This window comes from Staurois parvus, unplaced genomic scaffold (assembly GCF_062004578.1).
Source record: "Staurois parvus isolate SC_StPar_1 unplaced genomic scaffold, SC_StPar_1.0 ptg000414l, whole genome shotgun sequence".
NCBI classification, from domain to species: domain Eukaryota; kingdom Metazoa; phylum Chordata; class Amphibia; order Anura; family Ranidae; genus Staurois; species Staurois parvus.
In genome coordinates this window covers 5,396,088-5,413,356 of record NW_028318210.1, presented here as the reverse complement: position 1 = coordinate 5,413,356, position 17,269 = coordinate 5,396,088, and the positions used below count along the sequence as shown (strand labels likewise).

General features: G+C 39.4%; 1 protein-coding gene across 2 annotated transcripts in view; it reads left to right on the top strand.

Moving 5' to 3' along the window:
• Window positions 1-8,798, top strand: part of TTBK2 (tau tubulin kinase 2) — a 193,721-nt gene extending 184,923 nt beyond the window's left edge. For both annotated transcript variants that reach the window (XM_089686883.1, XM_089686882.1), the window contains 2 exons: window positions 1,063-2,264; window positions 3,343-8,798. In XM_089686883.1, coding sequence (XP_089543009.1) covers window positions 1,063-2,264; window positions 3,343-3,826 — 1,686 coding nt within the window. In that variant the 3' untranslated portion in view covers window positions 3,827-8,798. The remainder of the gene's footprint in view (window positions 1-1,062; window positions 2,265-3,342) is intronic.
• Window positions 8,799-17,269: the final 8,471 nt, after the last annotated feature.

The window sequence follows — 17,269 nt, the reverse complement described above, 5'->3', positions numbered from 1 at the left end:
CGAAATCCTCTCTTGTATTAAAAGAGGTATAGACTCCAGAGAGAGAGATATCATATTACCCCGGTACAAAGCATTAGTAAGACCTCATCTGGAATATGCAGTTCAGTTTTTGGGCACCAATTCACAAAAAGAACATTGGGGAACTGGAGAAAGTGCAGAGAAGGGCAACCAACCTTATAAGAGGCATAGAGGAGCTCAACTAGGATATGAGGAAAGATTAGAGGAATATAATTTTTTCTCTCTTGAGAAAAGAAGATTAAGGGGCGATATGATCAACTTGTATAAATACATCATTGGTTTATATAGTGAACTCAGTGTAGAGTTTTTCACCCTGAGGTCTTCACAGAGGACAGGGGGCCACTCTGTCTGGAGGAAAGAGATTTAAAAAGAAAATGTGGAATAGACTCCCTCAAGATTTCATTCTTGCCAGCTCAGTGGATTGCTTTAAAAAAGACCTGGATTCTTTCCTAGATACACAGAATATAAAGGATACTAACATTTCTAGGTAAAGTTGATCCAGGGGATACCTGATTGCCTCTCGGGGGAACAAGAAGGATTTTTTTCCCCTGCAGGAGCAAATTGGCTCATGCTTTGCTTGGTTTTTTGACTTCCTCTGGACTAATTGTGATTTTAGGATAACTTTTTTTTGTTTTTTTGTTGAACTGGGTGGACTTTTTTTCTTTTTGTTCACCCAGACTAACGATGTAACTATGTAACAATAATCCAAATGATACCAGGGTCTATAATATCCTAGATCTGGGCTTAAACACTATAAAGGTTAAGTATGGTGAGAGAAACCAAGTGGGAACCTTGCAGTGTTCCCTTATGCATTTATCCATTTGCACATTTATAACATACTGTTATACCAGTGACCAGAAACAGTAAGATTTTGAGACTGCAATTTTTGTTGCCAGCAATACTATGGAAATTGATGTTGACATTTAAATTGTTAATAAGTTAACCTTTCAGAGAGTGGAAGACTAAAACAGCATAACAGTATATTTTCATTTATTGCTACCAAAACTTGTTTTATGCATCCTTATTTTAATTCTCTTCCCATAGATGACCATTCCTCGGCCTTCGGTTACATCTACACAGTCAGCTTCAGAAAGCTTCCCATGTGGACCTCATTTAGAGAAGCGAGACAGAGACACCCATGTCTTGGAGATGTTGTCACCACAGGAAAATCCACTAGGATATGGTGCATCAGAAGACCCTGCTACTACTCTGGCAAACAAAATAAACCTGGCACTAGATTTAGACAAAACAAACCAGGAAAAAGCATGTGTCAAATCTCTAGACTCAGGCCATAAAGACTTAGTTAATAAGAATGACCAAATAAGTGAGAAGAAAGGTTTAGAGACTCCAGTAAAGTCTCCGTCCAATTCTCTACTTGGTTTTCTTGAAGGTAAGCGGGAGCAAAACAAAGGCTTCCATCCACATGGGCATTCCCCTGAGCAGTTCAAATCCTCTGAGGGTGCAGTGTCTGATGTTAATCAACTTAATGAGACTAGGACTTTCCACTCAGTGCCAAATGGACATACAGATTCTCAAGCTGTGAAACCTGAAGTAGTTTCAGAACTGCAAATGGTTGACTTTACGGTAGGAGGGGACTCTCTGGAGGTTCAGCAAAATGGTTTTCATGAAGAAGAGAACAATGTTGCTGCTAATGGCTTCCTTGACCACAAGACGAGCTTGTCCATGTTACTTGAACAAGAGAGGGATACAGATCAAACAAGTCTAAAAAATGGAGAGCAGCTTGACCTAAGTGACAGTTCTCCACAATTTAGAAGAGATCACACAAAATCCTCCCTTTCCACCAGACATAGCCGAATTCCTGTATTGGCTCAGGAGGTAGACTCTGCTTCAGAATCATCTTCTCCAATCTCTGCTAAGGAAAAGCTTCTGCTGAAAAAAGCTCATCGGACCGACCTTGTCCGAATTTTAATGGAAAAACGACAGAAGTCATTACTTGGTGACTTCTCAAGTGCCTCTGACAAGTCACTGGAAGAAAAAACCTCACCACCAGCTCTGGGTTTACCTGAAAAAGAAGTTTTCTTTATTCCTAGAGCAGTCTCAGACTCTAATGTCAGGCAGTCAGATGATGGCAGTGTTGCAACTCTCAATATTCAGTCAAGAAAGAGCAAAATTCCTCGTCCTGTGTCCTGGACTAGTAATGATCAGATTAGCAGTGCTCCTCCAACTCCATTCCTTCCCAGACCACCTCCTGGAAAACCACCCACGCGGCCTGGAGTGGAGGCACGGTAAGAACAGTGTGAAACACGATTGTTTTTCAGTTAACTAGGATGGTGTTGAATGTTAAAATCTACAAAATGGCCAATTTCATAATCATTACATTTAAAATGCTAATCTGTCTAAAGCCTATGTTTTAGATGCTGGCTGTGTTAAACCACACAACTGTTTCTTGTGCTCTTGAGTTCTCTGTTCGTCACAGCTCCATTGGACATTTTGAGGGGGCTCCACTTTTTTGTATTTGTTTTTTACTGTATGTAGTATAAATAAAAGTAACCCCTCAGTGTAGGTAATATTGGAGACCGGATCGATATTGGACCTGCTGGTGGAGTACCAAATTGATGTACGTTTGCAGCAAGTGATTTGGCCAGGTACCACCTTCAGCTTTTCATGCACCTCTGAGTGAAGGGGGGGGGGACTGTAAGTGCTGGCTTTTAGAGTAACAAGGGTTTGCAGTGCTTGTGGTTCTTCTTTTTGAGAGTTAACCTGGATACTATTAAAGCAGAAAGCTGACCAGGTCATTCACTGTATGCTTCTGTTTTTTTGAGCATCACAGCTGTTTAAAATGAACATGATACCATGAGCTGTATCTTTAAAATGCTTACGTTCTGTTTTAGAAATGTTACACACTTTAACAAAAAAAAAAAATCTCCTTTCCTTGTGTTTAACATGTGCTAGTAGTTTCGTTTAACGGTTCAAACCACCAGTGTTGGCACATGGTAGCAGGAAGAATATCCTCCACCCCATGTATGATCCAAGTTATGCCTTGACACTTACACAGTGCTATCTCTCTTCACTCCCAGCAGTTGAAAAGAGTGCTGGGGAGGGAGGTGAAGGTAAGTACAAGCTGTTGGTGAGGTCCTCTTTTAATGTGGACATTGTTTTTTGGTTCTGCTTAGGCAAACACAGGTTCACTGTAAGGGACAAAACCATTCTGTGGACATCTATCTTGTAAATGCACTGAAGAAATTAAAAGTATTGGTCATCTGTCTTGTTTTTATAATCGAGCAACATAAACTGCATATATTGGTAGTCATTTTCTATGTATAAAGAAGCGCCCATCATTTTTGGTTCATCTTTGTCTTGCAGGATTCGCCGGTACAAGGTTTTGGGAAGTGGAAATTCTGATTCAGACCTGCTCTCCCGTCTTGCTCATATAATTCAAAATGGATCCCAGAAGCCCCGTAGTTCCTCCCAGTCTAAAAGTCCAGGTTCACCTCACAGTCCGAAAACGCCTCCCAAGAGCCCAGTTATTCCTCGACGCAGCCCAAGTGGTTCCCCGCGCAGTTCATCTTTACCAAGAACCAACAGTTCTTCCTCTTCAAGAATTGGGCGACCCCACCACTACGAGCCCAAAAGCTCAAATTCTTATGTAGGCCGTAGCAAATCACCGCCCAGCCTATCTGGCTCTTCTTCTTCAAGAAGGTCCTGTCAACAGGACCATTGCTGTAGTAAACAAAGTAAGAACTTATCCAAGGGATCAGGTAGTGGCCATCATTCAACAGGCAGCAAAACCAGCCGAGGAAAGCCCTCTGTACGGGAGAGCAAAGTTTCCAATAAACTGAGCAGATAACCAGGCTTGGCCTCATCTGCAGCAGTAATTTATCCTCTTGTAATGCATGTTGTGTATGTCATTGTATATTTTAAAAATCCAAATCAGTGTTGGTCTTTATGTTAAGAGGATTGACTTGAATGTTCTGAATCATGTTTTTGTCATGGGAGGTGATAAGAGACTGAAGACCATCAGTTTGGGTCTTTGCCAATGGGAAGGTGGATGGGGCTGTTGTGACTCAGTGCTAGAGCAGCTGCACTGCCTGTTCAGAGTAGGAAAAGTTTTGTGGATCATTCATAAACTGTAAATGAATTCTAACATTCCAAATGCTGGCAGATAACATCACACTGAATAATACAACCAATAATCACTAACGCACAACCAACAAAGTGCTTGATTTGTTTAAATGTGGTACTTTCAAGCTGTAACTCTCAAGCAGTTGTTCACATATGTCTTGGCTTCAGAGACAGTTTACCAATAATTGGATTGCCACAGATTATTTAGCTTTGTCCATAGATTAAATAGCTTTGCATGTTCATTTTTCTTTTCCAATGTAGAAGCTATATAAAGAACACATTTTCTATAGTGATGGTTGACTATAGGTTTATAGACCAATAGTCAACCAGTATTTTTGTGGTCTCTGCTTTACTGACCACTCCTTGAGTACACCAGAAAAGCAGCTTTTGAATGTCCCAGCAAGTTGTTGGACCTTATTTCCGAAAGTGCTACAGAATGCATTTATACACCCATAGCTCAAGTGAAATGGTTTTAAAATGGATTCACTATAGAAAATGAAAACAATTATTGCATTGGTTACAGCCTATAGTGGTTAATGTACTGCGCATTATTAAATTAGCCAAAGAGGCAAATATGTAGGTTATTTTCTGTAGCTAGATATGAACCTTGCACAAATGAACCCTACCTAATTTGAAACTTGGCTTATTCCAAAACAATTTTAGTCATGTGATCCCACTTGAAAACAATGAACTTATGGATTTATATCTCTGCTGAATTCCTCTGCGACAGTTTCCACCCCTTTCCACAAGACATATTGCAGGTAGATGCCATGGTTACCCAGTATGACACGGTTATTTGGCCATCTTAATGGAACTAAAATCTGAAGCTGGAAACCTGATCTAAGAAAGTGTGGAGGTTGCAGTTGATGACTTTTCCTTCAGAAGATAGGCAGTTTTTTCTTCAGTTCCTTACTGACCTTGAACAAGTATGTTTGTTAGGACTTCTGTCTTTGCTGATCTGCAGTCAGGCAGATCAACAACTGTGGCCCCATATCACTCCTAAGGTAGGTTTTTTTTCTTAAAGCTAAACTCTGGGGAAAATTAACAACTCATTCTGTGGGGCTCCAGCACTGCAAGGGTTAATTCCCTTTGGGTTTTTTTTTTTTTTTTTGTCTAGGGAAGCAAAAAAAAATGACTTACCTTGTCCCCCTCTCCCTGCGATCGCTACCCCGAAGCAGCTCTTCAGTGTTCTGTCAAGCAGTTGCACTCTGAGGTCATAACTTACAATGCATAACCAGCAGGCCTGCATGGTAAGCGAAGCCATCTAGGGCCTACTCACAACCCATAGGGGTTGATTTACTAAACCTGGAAAGAGCAAAAATCTAGTGCAGCTGTGCATAGAACCCAATCAGCTTCCAGTTTTTTTTTTGTTTGTTTTTTTGTGAAAGCTTAATTGAACAAGCGGGAGTTTGAAGCTGATTGGCTACCATGGACAGCTGTACCTTCAGCAAGATTTTGCACTCTCCACTTTTAAGTAAATCAACCCCCATAGTGTCATAGATAAGAGGGAGAGTGCGGAACAAGTTAGTCAAACTTTTTTTTTTAATGCTCCCCTAAACAAAAAAATAGCTTTTTACCCTTTGCTGTTTGCTGTATTTTTTAAAATGTCCCTGGGGTTGAGCTTTAAGCAGTTTGAATTTGTAATATTCAGGATTTCAACATTTATCATTGATTCACAGAATACTTTATTAATCCCACAGGGAAACTTTTAAACAATATGTATTCCTCTTGATTTGTGGGTCTCTGCAAGATAATTTTAAAAATTATTTTTTGTGATGTGAATACGCATTACTGCCATCAGTCCCCCCCCCCCCCCCCCCACACACACACCTTATTGACTGCCGAACAAAAAAGGATCATCTCTCATGACCTGATAGTACTGTTTGCAAAAATGTTAATTCCACAAACCTGGTAAGTAAAGAGGGGCTGACCAAAGGATTACCATTGTGTACTAGTCCTTGTCTACACATAAATATTAGAAAATTAGTTTGCTCTGCTGGAAATAGAGAATTTATATAAATAATCACCATAAAAGCACTCATAGCAAGTTTTCTCAAGATTTTTCCTTGATGTAAACTGGTCATAACCTGGACAATTCAAGCTGAAGATAATGTGCAAAAATGCACAAGGGTTTTCTTCGGTGCAAACATACTGGTAGAACCAGATTGAAAGGCCGTTACCTTTAAATATCAACTTTTTTTTTTTTTTTGGTGGAAGTGGACCATGCTTCGCCTCTTCCACCTCACAAGCTTCCCTATTGCTCATTGAGGCTACACATCACCAATCAATAATATTAGGATTACCTGTTATAAACAAGACTAGGTCATATTACAGCCATTTAGTTACAAGAACATGTTCCATATGAGATTAAAAAAGTATGTGTGGGTTAGAAGATAAAGAAAAACTTAGTATCAAAGCTGTATCACTTGGCTGAAGAGATGTTGGATCATGCCAGCATGACCTGAAAATATGCAGCATCTTGTCTTTCATGGTTCTTTAATTTTTCTCAGGTGTCAAGGTGAGGTTCAATGATTTTCATTATGACGCCCTCTTACACTTGGGACTAATATCTTGTGCCCCTCTCTTGCCACAGCCTGAAGACTTGCAGTGTATTCATTTCTGGGAGGAATTATTCTGTAGAGGAGTGTGACCATTATAACCATCCCACTTCATCAGTTTCTGCAGTCAAAGTTGATGAAAAAGCAGCAGTGTGGAGTATTGCTGATATACAGCAAAAGTATCAGCCTCGAGTTGGGAAAGCAATGGGTATTCAGAATTGTGGGAGAGAAAAATTGCCTGAATAGGATCCTCCAAGTCCTCCTCGCCCCAATTCAGAAAGTGCTGAAGCTCAGCAGCCAGGAAGTACATTTTAGGGTGAGATCTGGCTAGTTCACCAGTGTCTTTCAAAAGCTGGAGAGTAGATCGTTTAATACGTGAAGGCTCCATTATCCAAATAAGGAATCCATTTGTTTTATACCATCGCTGCGGCATCCAGAGAGGTTCACTTATTTTAATGCAAATGTGAACATTTTAGTTTTTTTTTTCTAATTGGTTTGATACATTTTGTAATTTCCTGGGGCATTAGTGATTTTCAACTTGTCTTTGACTCTTAATGTAGACTTCAGTGCAAGGAAAATATTAGGAAACTACTACATTCAGGTATTTTTTGGCACTTTTCAGTATAACACTCTTGAATATATTTCTCATGTCCGTGCATTTGTCATGCGCAAAGTGACTGGTAACGTTGCTAGTTGAGAGAGCCATCAGTGCTAAGTGAGACCATAGACTCATCACAACCCAGTTTGTGGAAACGTAGCAATTGATGGTATACCATACTCAGGCTGGTCGTATGCCGCTAGAATTTAGTTTGAAAATTCTAACACAGCATGTATATAAAAATCGTACACCATAATGTGCACATTAAGTATGGAGTTCAATTCAAATTCATGGTATGGACAAAATTTTTAGACGCTATTAAACAATAGTGTCTGTGGTAGGATGGAATGCTCTGATGAACGTTTTTTTGGAATTTCTGTATGAACGTTCAGATTAAATTCAGCTGTTGTATGACCAGCTTCACTTGCCAATGAATACTTCAAGCTAGAATATAGAACTGTGAAACTGTAGCTCCAGAGCACAGATTTGCTTGGGGAATTTGAAAAGGGGTGAACTATTATGGGGCAGATGCTTTGAATGTATGTTTTTGTGTATATCTTTCCACAGAGCAAGCAAGGCATTGTATATATGTATTGATATGCAGTGAATTGCATGTGGCTCTGCCATTAAAAAAAAAAGGATGTATTTACTCCTTGCATTGCAAAAATCCTTGTGGCTTTTTGCTGCTAGAAAATAGCAACCTTAGGATACATAAGGGATTTTTTTTTTGGCAACTTTTCTTGTCCATGTGTAGCCCTAAGCTTTTAACCTCTGCTGTGCTGGAGGAACATTGCAATCATATTAAACACTGTGGGTATAAGGGATATTAATATAGCTGAAAATGTGTGTGTCTTTTTATATGGTTACCCTGTCCTGAACAAGCTGCAGCCCTATACCCTCAACCCTTTACTTTGTATTATATTGTACAGTAACTTCTGTCCCTATAATTGCATGCCCTAATAGTAAATTATATCATATATAAATATTTATAAATATATATAATATATATATACATGGGAGGATGTATCATGTGCTTATTCTACATTTGTAGATTGCTTTTATTTTGTGTGCCTGAAAATGTTCAACCTTTCATATACGCATACGTGCGAGTATTTTCCGAGCATGGCAAGTTTTGCTGTTTTGGTTTTTTTTAATCTCCCAATACTGCCTCTTGAAAAAGATCCATTCTCAGCACTGCACGTATGAAGGGTTGGCAATATTTTCTTTAACTACTTTGGCTTCTGTGTATATTTTTGTACATTATTTATTTAACTGTATTATAGATTATTTAAATGTTTCCTGAATATAATGTGCTATGTTACAGTGTATCACATAAAGTTGGTTTGTGTAGAGAATATTTTTATTTAATGAATTTATTCATTTAATTAATGTCTCCCCACTTTTAGAGGGTGCCTATGTACAGAACTGTTTCTAAAGCCCATAAAAGGACCACAAAAAAAATCAAATGGTCTGGATTAAAGAATATTTTTTGTTTTTTTAAATTATGGTTACTCTTTAAATACACTCTCAGTAGCACTCCATATGTCTTGAAATCTTCTGTTCTTGCTTTGTTTGTGAAAGTGCAGAGTTTCACACAATGGCATTATTTCAACGAGATCTGCTCCTTTTCTCAAGTGACCTGAAAAAGAGGGCAGAAACCCCTAAATGTAGTCTGTAGGCTGTGTCAGACTCTAACCTTTCATGAGTAAGGCCTGGTTCACACTAGTGTGATTTCAAATGAATCACATGACAATGGAAATCACATTGATTTCAGTGGTGCCCGTTTACATCAATACAACGCAACTGCAATGCGACTTTGGGGAAGGTACAGGTTCTACATTTGTGCAATGTGGCATGATTTTGTGCCCCATAGACTTCAATCAAAATGTGCCAAAAATGCATGTACATGCATTTTTTTGTGCATTTTGTTTGGAGAGTTTTGTATAGTGTCCTGCAAAAAAAACCCAGATCCATATGAAATAATGCACTGAAAATCTGATCAAGTTCCAGCTGCACTAGTGTGAACCTAGCCCAAAGTTTGAATTAAAGATTGCAACCTATATTGATGGCTTCTGTCTCTTAACTTTGGCCATTGATATTGGAAACCTTTGGGTATTACTGAGCCTGTATGACTCGTTCATCATGCAGTGGCTTGGACGATAAAGTCGTATACCTTCTAATGTCCACTGACCTGTGCAGTATGTTATCGTCAGTGGATAGAATTCACAATATCTACACTGCGCTCATTGTATGTGGCAAAGCTATAAACAGTAAAAGAATAAACAAATGCTAATAAAAATGAACAAAATTGTAAATTTAATCCCATATCTGAATAAACTATCCTGGTCCATAAAGTTCACCAGAGAACTGGCATTCTCAAATACCAGATTTTAAATGTTTTATTAAAGGTGTAAGCAGAACTTTAAAGTAAACCTTTCTTAGGAGAAGTTTTTTTGAAAATGGTAATTGAATCAGGAAATTTCCTTTTAAAAGTGGTAGTATGCACATTTGGCTTGCGCCTTTCCACTGTTCCTGCGCTGATGGAATGTGGATTTAGGGCTCATTCACTCTGTATTGAGTTAATGCACATAAGTACAGACACTGCCATGTGCAATGATGCTGCATTGGTCTCCATTGTATTAGTGTATTGGACTGCCATTTTAAATGAGTGGTACTGCACCACAGCTTGTGCATTATGGCAATATGCTGTGAAATATACATTTTTAAAGCACATTGCACAAGTTTAAATGGGCCTGTAAGAAAGATGGAGTGTTCCATTGTAACCCCCCCACCCCTGGTCACATCAAGCCCGACTTTGAAATCGTGCGACTTAGTGAAGTCGCAAAATTTCAAAGTCGGATGAGATGGCGATTTGCAAGACATCTTACACAGATGTCTATGCGAATCGCACCAAAAGTAGTACATGTACTACTTTAGAAATCGGTGCGGCTCCGCCGCTCTAATTGCGGGCAATGGGATGTAACTTGGCATACGATTCGCAAGTTGCATGGCATGCAAATCACATGCCAAGTCGCACCCGATGTGACTGGGGTGTAAAGGACCTCCGAAACAGTAATTGCTCAGTGAACAATACAGATAAATTTATAGTGAGCTGCAGAGATCCTCATAGAACAGCCAGAGGGCCTTTTATTGTGGAAAGGCCCATAGTGGTATTTGTGTTTAAGCATCTCTCTGCTGACTTTTACTGAACAAGGGGTATTGAATTTATTTTGTTTTTGATGTTTATGCAGCATTTATTGGTTTATGTTAAATGGGAACAGTTATTTAATGGGATGCAAATCTTATTTTGAGTTTCTTTATATTAGAGACTGTAGACTGAATCCTCTCTACAGTTGCTGTTGCCATTTTTCTATTGCTCTCGTTCTGTTTTTTTATTTCTACGCAGTTTTATTATGTTAGCAACAAGTAAAAGCCTTATCGCCTTACAGGTCATTTTAATATGGTATAGATATCAGTTGAAGCTGGGATATCTTTTATTATTCTATAAACACAAGCAAGAACGACGTTGAACTTTTTTTTAAATAGGGAAGCTCTTGCTATAGGTCCCATCTTAGCTGATATATGGAATACAGTGCACCCAATACAGTTTATAAATTTCTTAGAGTTAGAAAGGAACCAAGGAATTATTTTTATGCAGGTCGCAGAAATATACTGCTTTCTTAAATCCTGGCTGGCTTCTTTTTGACCAATCAGGAGCTGAGAGCGTAATATAATAAAAACGGTCAGCATTTACATTGCTGGATGAGAGCACGTCTGTTAGACTGACACACTCCAAACTCCTTGTTCTAATAGATCCTGCAAGCTGTTAGTGCAATTAAAGCTGTGCAGTGTGTTTAAATACAAATCATTCTGACCTGACGCATGGACCATGTAAACCGCTGCAAAGATGCACTGTGTACGGGTCAAGTAAGATGCTTGTTAAAGAATCCAACCAAACTCACCCCAGTAACATCTAAGCTTTTCTTTTTCCAGCAAATATTGTCATTTGTATCCTTAAACACCTGTCAAAGCCATTATGAGGACTTTTCACCGTGATCGAATTTACTTTATGGCGGAAGCAGCAGAGGGGGAGACCTCCTGCATGGTTTTATCATGACTGTGGTGATCTGAAATCTGCCAAAACTAAAATATTTGTTATGTGAAGTCTGAACCTAAGTATGGTGCACGTTTTATGTTTCTAGAGTATTAGATGCTAAATTCACAGAACGAAACAAAAAATAACAGTATATTACACATTTTTCTTCCTGCTTTTATTATGTAGATACAATGTAGAATTTAGGTCTTAAATTTCAAACTTCTTTTTTGTCTGTTTAAAATAGAGCTATATGAAAATGTTAACTTAAAGCAAATGTAAACCTGTACTATCAAATGTCACTAACAAGTAGAATAGGCAGTTCCTAATAATGATTTGCTTGTGTTTAACATAAAAACAAAACAAAAAAAACTCTTTTATTGGTTGTTTTTGCAGAGATATCACCACGTTCTTGGCTGCTCTGTTCATGCTGCCTGGAGCAGATGAGGGCAGTGAGCTTGCTTGTTCCTCAACTGTAACTCCCACACCTCCTATTACTTGAATAGGCTTCCAGGCACATCATGCAAGGCAGCCTGAAGCCACACATTGGGGAGTGTACAAAGCAGGGTGATCACATCATCACTGCATTGTAAGGCAGTGGGTGGGTGTTGTCATCCTTGAAAAGGAACTGCCAGAACTAATGGGGGGGGACTTTAAAAAACACCACAGTAAGGACTGAGTGCTTTGTAGCACTATACTGTACAAAGCAATTTTTTGGGTTTACATACACTTTAAAGCTATGTTACCAGTCTTCCTTGGGACGGATAAACTGAGTATATGAAAGGCAAAAATACTTGAAGAAAGTTGAGCTCCTGGTTATATGGCCACATTCCTAAAACGACCAAAGTGACAAAAGGGGTACAAAATGTTGTAAAGGTGGAGGAATACATTTCTGGCAAGCAGCAAGGTGAACCTTCACTTCAGTTCAGTAGCTACCAGAGCCGCTGCTACCCAACACTTCTGCATGTATCTGATGGCACATCCCCTGCTGTGCACTGTGGTTCCTCCCTCCGACTTCAAAGTCATTATTGAGTCCAGTAGGGACAAAAGAGTTGACAGAGGAGCCCATGTCTCAATTCAAATGCCTAGGTCATGTGACAAGAATGAGATTTTTTACATTGCTTTAAGTTACCATTAGAATATATGTCCACTTTCAGACACTCTGTATCCTATTGTATTTATTGTTTTTCTCAATATTTTTTAGGGTACCTTTTTAAGCCCTTTTCCACAAACGGAGCCAGCAGCAAATGAAAATATGCTGTGCAGTCATCCAGTAATGGAAAAATTTAATTGCACTTTGTGTTTATTTTTTATACTTTTTTTAATTATTTAATGTAAAAGAAAAAAAAAGTAGTTGGCAAACTGTGATAGATTAGTGTTTTTGTACTAGCTGCTTTATTGTATTCATTTTGTTCTTTTGCTTATTAGCTGTTTTGTGGCAATGTAAACTTGTAATGCATCTCCTTGCTCACAAGCATTGCTTTAGATGCCCCGTGATGCATTATAAGTGGAGAAAGGAAAGAGGTGGAAATCCCACTATTGACCATATTTATATTATATAATCAAGTGTCCAATGTGTCCTCGCTTAATCCCAAATAAGATTTCTTTGGAGTTTGTAAACAATTGTTTACATTCAGGCACTTGGAAGAAATTGTGCCATCAATTCAGGTACATGCTTTGTTTTTCAGAACATGTAAAGATGAAATAAAAAGAAAAAAAAATAACATAAATGGTGTTGGTGTATATGTGTGTGAATTAATGGAGATCTTGCTTGAAAGCCTTGCCTTTTAAAAAATTCATGTTCTACATTAGCCTCTTAACCTAAAAAAAAGTGCTTCATTATATATTCTGTTATGATCTGGATTCAAGAGCCCTTGCCGCCGCATGCTAGTGATTGCAAGAAGCTTTCATTTCCACCTCACTTCATTAAACATGTCCGTAAGTAATGTGTGTGTCTGAGAGTGTGGATGTTGTAAGGAAAATGTGAAACATGGGAAGTAATCTGTGTGCTGCAATTTGAATCTAATGAATTCCTAGAATACACACGTCCAGTGAGAATTCAACATATAACTGGATACTATGATGCTAGGAACCCATTATATATTATATTCATTTGAAACTGAATGCTGTTTAAGCATCTTATTCACAGATTGTGTTTTATGTAATTATTATTAAAGACAGGTTTTAATGGGGAGTAACTTTTTTTTTGGGGGGGGGGGGGGTAGCTTTGTTATATTTGTTGATCACACAAATACTTATAGATATAACATTTAGTAAAAGTAATGACAGTATTAGGAAATATAACAAGAATGCTTCACTAAAGATGGTGTTTCTGCCATGGGCCCCTCCCATTGTACGGCATGGTGCCGCTGATCAGGATCAGACACATGCCTGATGGCAGTTCTGAGGTGAGACCATTAGTTCCAGCCTAGCTGTGTGCTATACACAAACTGGCCACTTTGTTAGGTACACCTTGCTAGTGCCAAGAAAATATCCCCCACTATATTACACCACCAGCCTGAACAGTTGATACAAGGCAGGATGGATCCATGCTGTTACGTTTATGCCAAGTTCTGACCATACCATCTGAATGTTGCAGCTGAATCAGTCTGCCCATTCTCCTCTGACCTCTGTCATCAAAAAGGCATTTTCGTCTACACAACTGCCGCTCACTGGATATTTTCTCTTATCAGACCATCCTCTGTAAACCCTAGTGCTGATTGTTGCGTGAAAATCCCAGTAGATCAGTTTTTGAAACATTCAGACCAGTCTGTCTGGCACCAACAACCATGCCATGTTCAAGGTCACTTGAATCCCCTTTCTTCCCTATTCTGATGCTCGCTTTGAACTTCAAGTTGTCTTCACCATGTCTAGATGCCTAAATGCATGGAGTTGCTGCCATGTGATTGGCTGACTAGCAATTTGTGTTACCAAGCAAGTGAACAGGTGTACCTAACAAAGTGGCCAGCGAGTGCATGCTGGACTTGTGTGTAAGGAATGAACAACCCCTGGAAAACTCCCCTTGTAAGCAACAATATGACCTTTTAGTGCCATACCAGTGTGACTTGCGAATTGTAAATCGCACCTGAAGTTGCATCTAATGAATGTGAATGGCACTGTCTCTTAACATTTGCAATTTTCTGTAGCTCGATATAAGTAGTTCATGCATTACTTTTTCAGGAGTGTATTGCGATTTCACACACAGAGAATATCTTTGAAATCGCGCTGCAAATTGCAACTGTGTGTTAATCAGTGTGACTTGAAATATTTTTTGTTAACCCTTTCCTTCTATTTGCTTGCCTGTTCAAGCCTTATCAGCACTGACCCTAATTTTTTTCTACCTGTGACAAGGACAGCTCCCTCCCTACATCCCCTCTACATAGATACATGTCACATGATCAGAGGTGTATGAAGAGGACATCATGGCTACTAAGGAACATGCAGTGCTGTGCAATGAAGAAATCATTAGCTTGGTTAGGGAGAGGCCAGCTCTAAACTTTCAGATTATAGGACCACTGTAAAAATTATGCTGTAAGGCTGCATTGTACTTCAAGCACTGGAACATGTCAGCAGATGATCAATCTCACAAAAGTAAGTTTTCAGCTTTTCATATACACTATATGGCCAAAAGTATTGGGACACCCCTCCAAATAATTGGATTTAGGTTTTCCAATCGCCTCCATGGCCACGGATGTATAAATTCAAGCACCTAGGTATGCAGACTTCTACAAACATTTGTGAAAGAATGGGTCTCTCTCAGGAGCTCAGTGAATTCAAGCGTGGTACCGTGATATGTTGCCACCTGTGTAATAAGTCAATCTGAAATTTCCTTGCTACTAAATATTCCACTGTCAACTGTTAGTGGTATTATAAGAAAATGGGAGCACCAGCAACTCAGCCACGAAGTGGTAGGCCACTTAAAATGACAGCGGGTCAACGCATGCTGAAGTGTGCAGAAGTCGCTAAGGGGTTTATTTACTAAAGCTGGAGAGTCCAAAATCAGACTCCCTTCTGCATAAAAACCAATCAGCTTCTAACCTCAGCTTGTTCAATGAAGCTTTGGCAATGAAACCTGGAAGCTGATTGGTTTCTATGCAGAAGGGAGTCTGATTTTGGACTCTCCAGCTTTAGTAAATAAACCCCTAACTGTCTGCAGGCAATAGCTAAAGACTTCCAAACATCATGTGGCCTTCAGATTAGCACAATAACAGTAAATAGAGAGCTTCATGAAATGAGTTTCAATGGCTGAGCAGCTGCATCGAAGCTTTACATTGCAGTGGTGTAAAGTATGCTGCCACTGGACTCTAGAGCAGTGGAAATGTGTTCTCTGTAGTGACAAATTACATTTCTCTGGCAATTTTATAGATGTGTCTGTGTTTGGCTGTTGCCAGGAGAACAGTACTTGCCTGACTGCATTGTTTGGGTTTGGCCCCTTCGTTCCAGTGAAGGGAACTCTTAAGGCGTCAGCATGCTAAGACATTTTGGACAATTTCATGCTCCCACCTTTGTGGGAACAGTTTGGGGATGGCCCCTTCCCGTTCCAACATGGCTGCACACCAGTGCACAAAGCAAGGTCCATAAAGACATGGATGAGGGAGTTTGGGGTGGAGGAACTTGACTGTCCTGCACAGAGTCCTGACCTCAACCTGATAGAACACCTTTGGGATGAACTAGAGTGGAGACTGCGAGCCAGGCCTTCTCATCTGACATCAGTGCCTGACCTCACAAATGCGCTTCTGGAAGAATGGTCAAACATTCCCATAGACACACTCCTACACCTTGTGCACAGCCTTCCCAGGAGAGTTGAAGCTGTTATAGCTGCAAAGCGTGGGCTAACTCAATATTGAACCCTACGGACTAAGGGCTCATGTACACGGGGCATTTGAAAAACTTTTATGACCGCTGGAAATTGACTGCTAGAATACATAGGTTAAAAATGTCAGTTTAGCCATGTTTACCTACCACATTTGTGTGTTTGCATTTGGAAGTGTTTTTAAAAGATAACCTCAGGAGACCCTCCCAAATGCCCAGAATGCACTGAAAAATAGTAAATTAACTTTCAGGCATTTTGTGAGAAATAGAGCAGAAGCAGAGAGATCAGTATGTGTTGTGATTACCTGTCTTTTCTGGTTGTATTCACTATGGATCCTATCATGAGCATAATGCGGCACGTTCTACCATTTTTTCCTGCACGCGAAACCTGGAACTGACTGCACTGGTGTAGCAGGTCCATTTGAATACATAGAAAACGCTGTGGATGTGTTTCTGATGAAGAAAAAAGGCTCTGAAAAGCATCTGTTTATGGACCAGCTCAAAAATGCATCTTAACGCAAACGCGTTTACAACGCTGATAAACTCTACTCCTAAATGTGATTTTTGTGCTTTCGAAAAATGCCTGTAACCTCAACTGCCTGTAAACTGCTATAAACGACTGTGTACATGGACACATAGGAAAATAAAACATAAAGGAGAGTTCAGGGGCTCCTGAAAAAAACGCACCTGTAGTTAAGTACACAAAACAAAGAGAAATAATCAATGTAACATTGTTTTTATGTTATTCAGTGTTTGATTTGCAGAGACATGGGTGGAGTCTAAAAGACTGATACAACTGCTACCTGAGAAAAACCAGAGAGTCCAGGAGTGGGTCAGTAGTTCAAAGACTGGTTCCATATGCTCACGCCTGGGAGATGGAATTTTTAAGACCCACATTGGAAATGATGGAGTAAGCTAAAATCTATCATATTTTCCGATTCTCTATATTAACAAGCCATAATGTTACTTTTACTCTTTACAAATTTTCTATTGCAGAACACATTGCACTTGGGAGGACAGCCCCCAGCAGTTTAGGAAGAGGAGATGGAGGATAAATAGGCATTGGAGAGTCTGTTATCAGATTGTCCATTGGTTGAAAACAGTAGT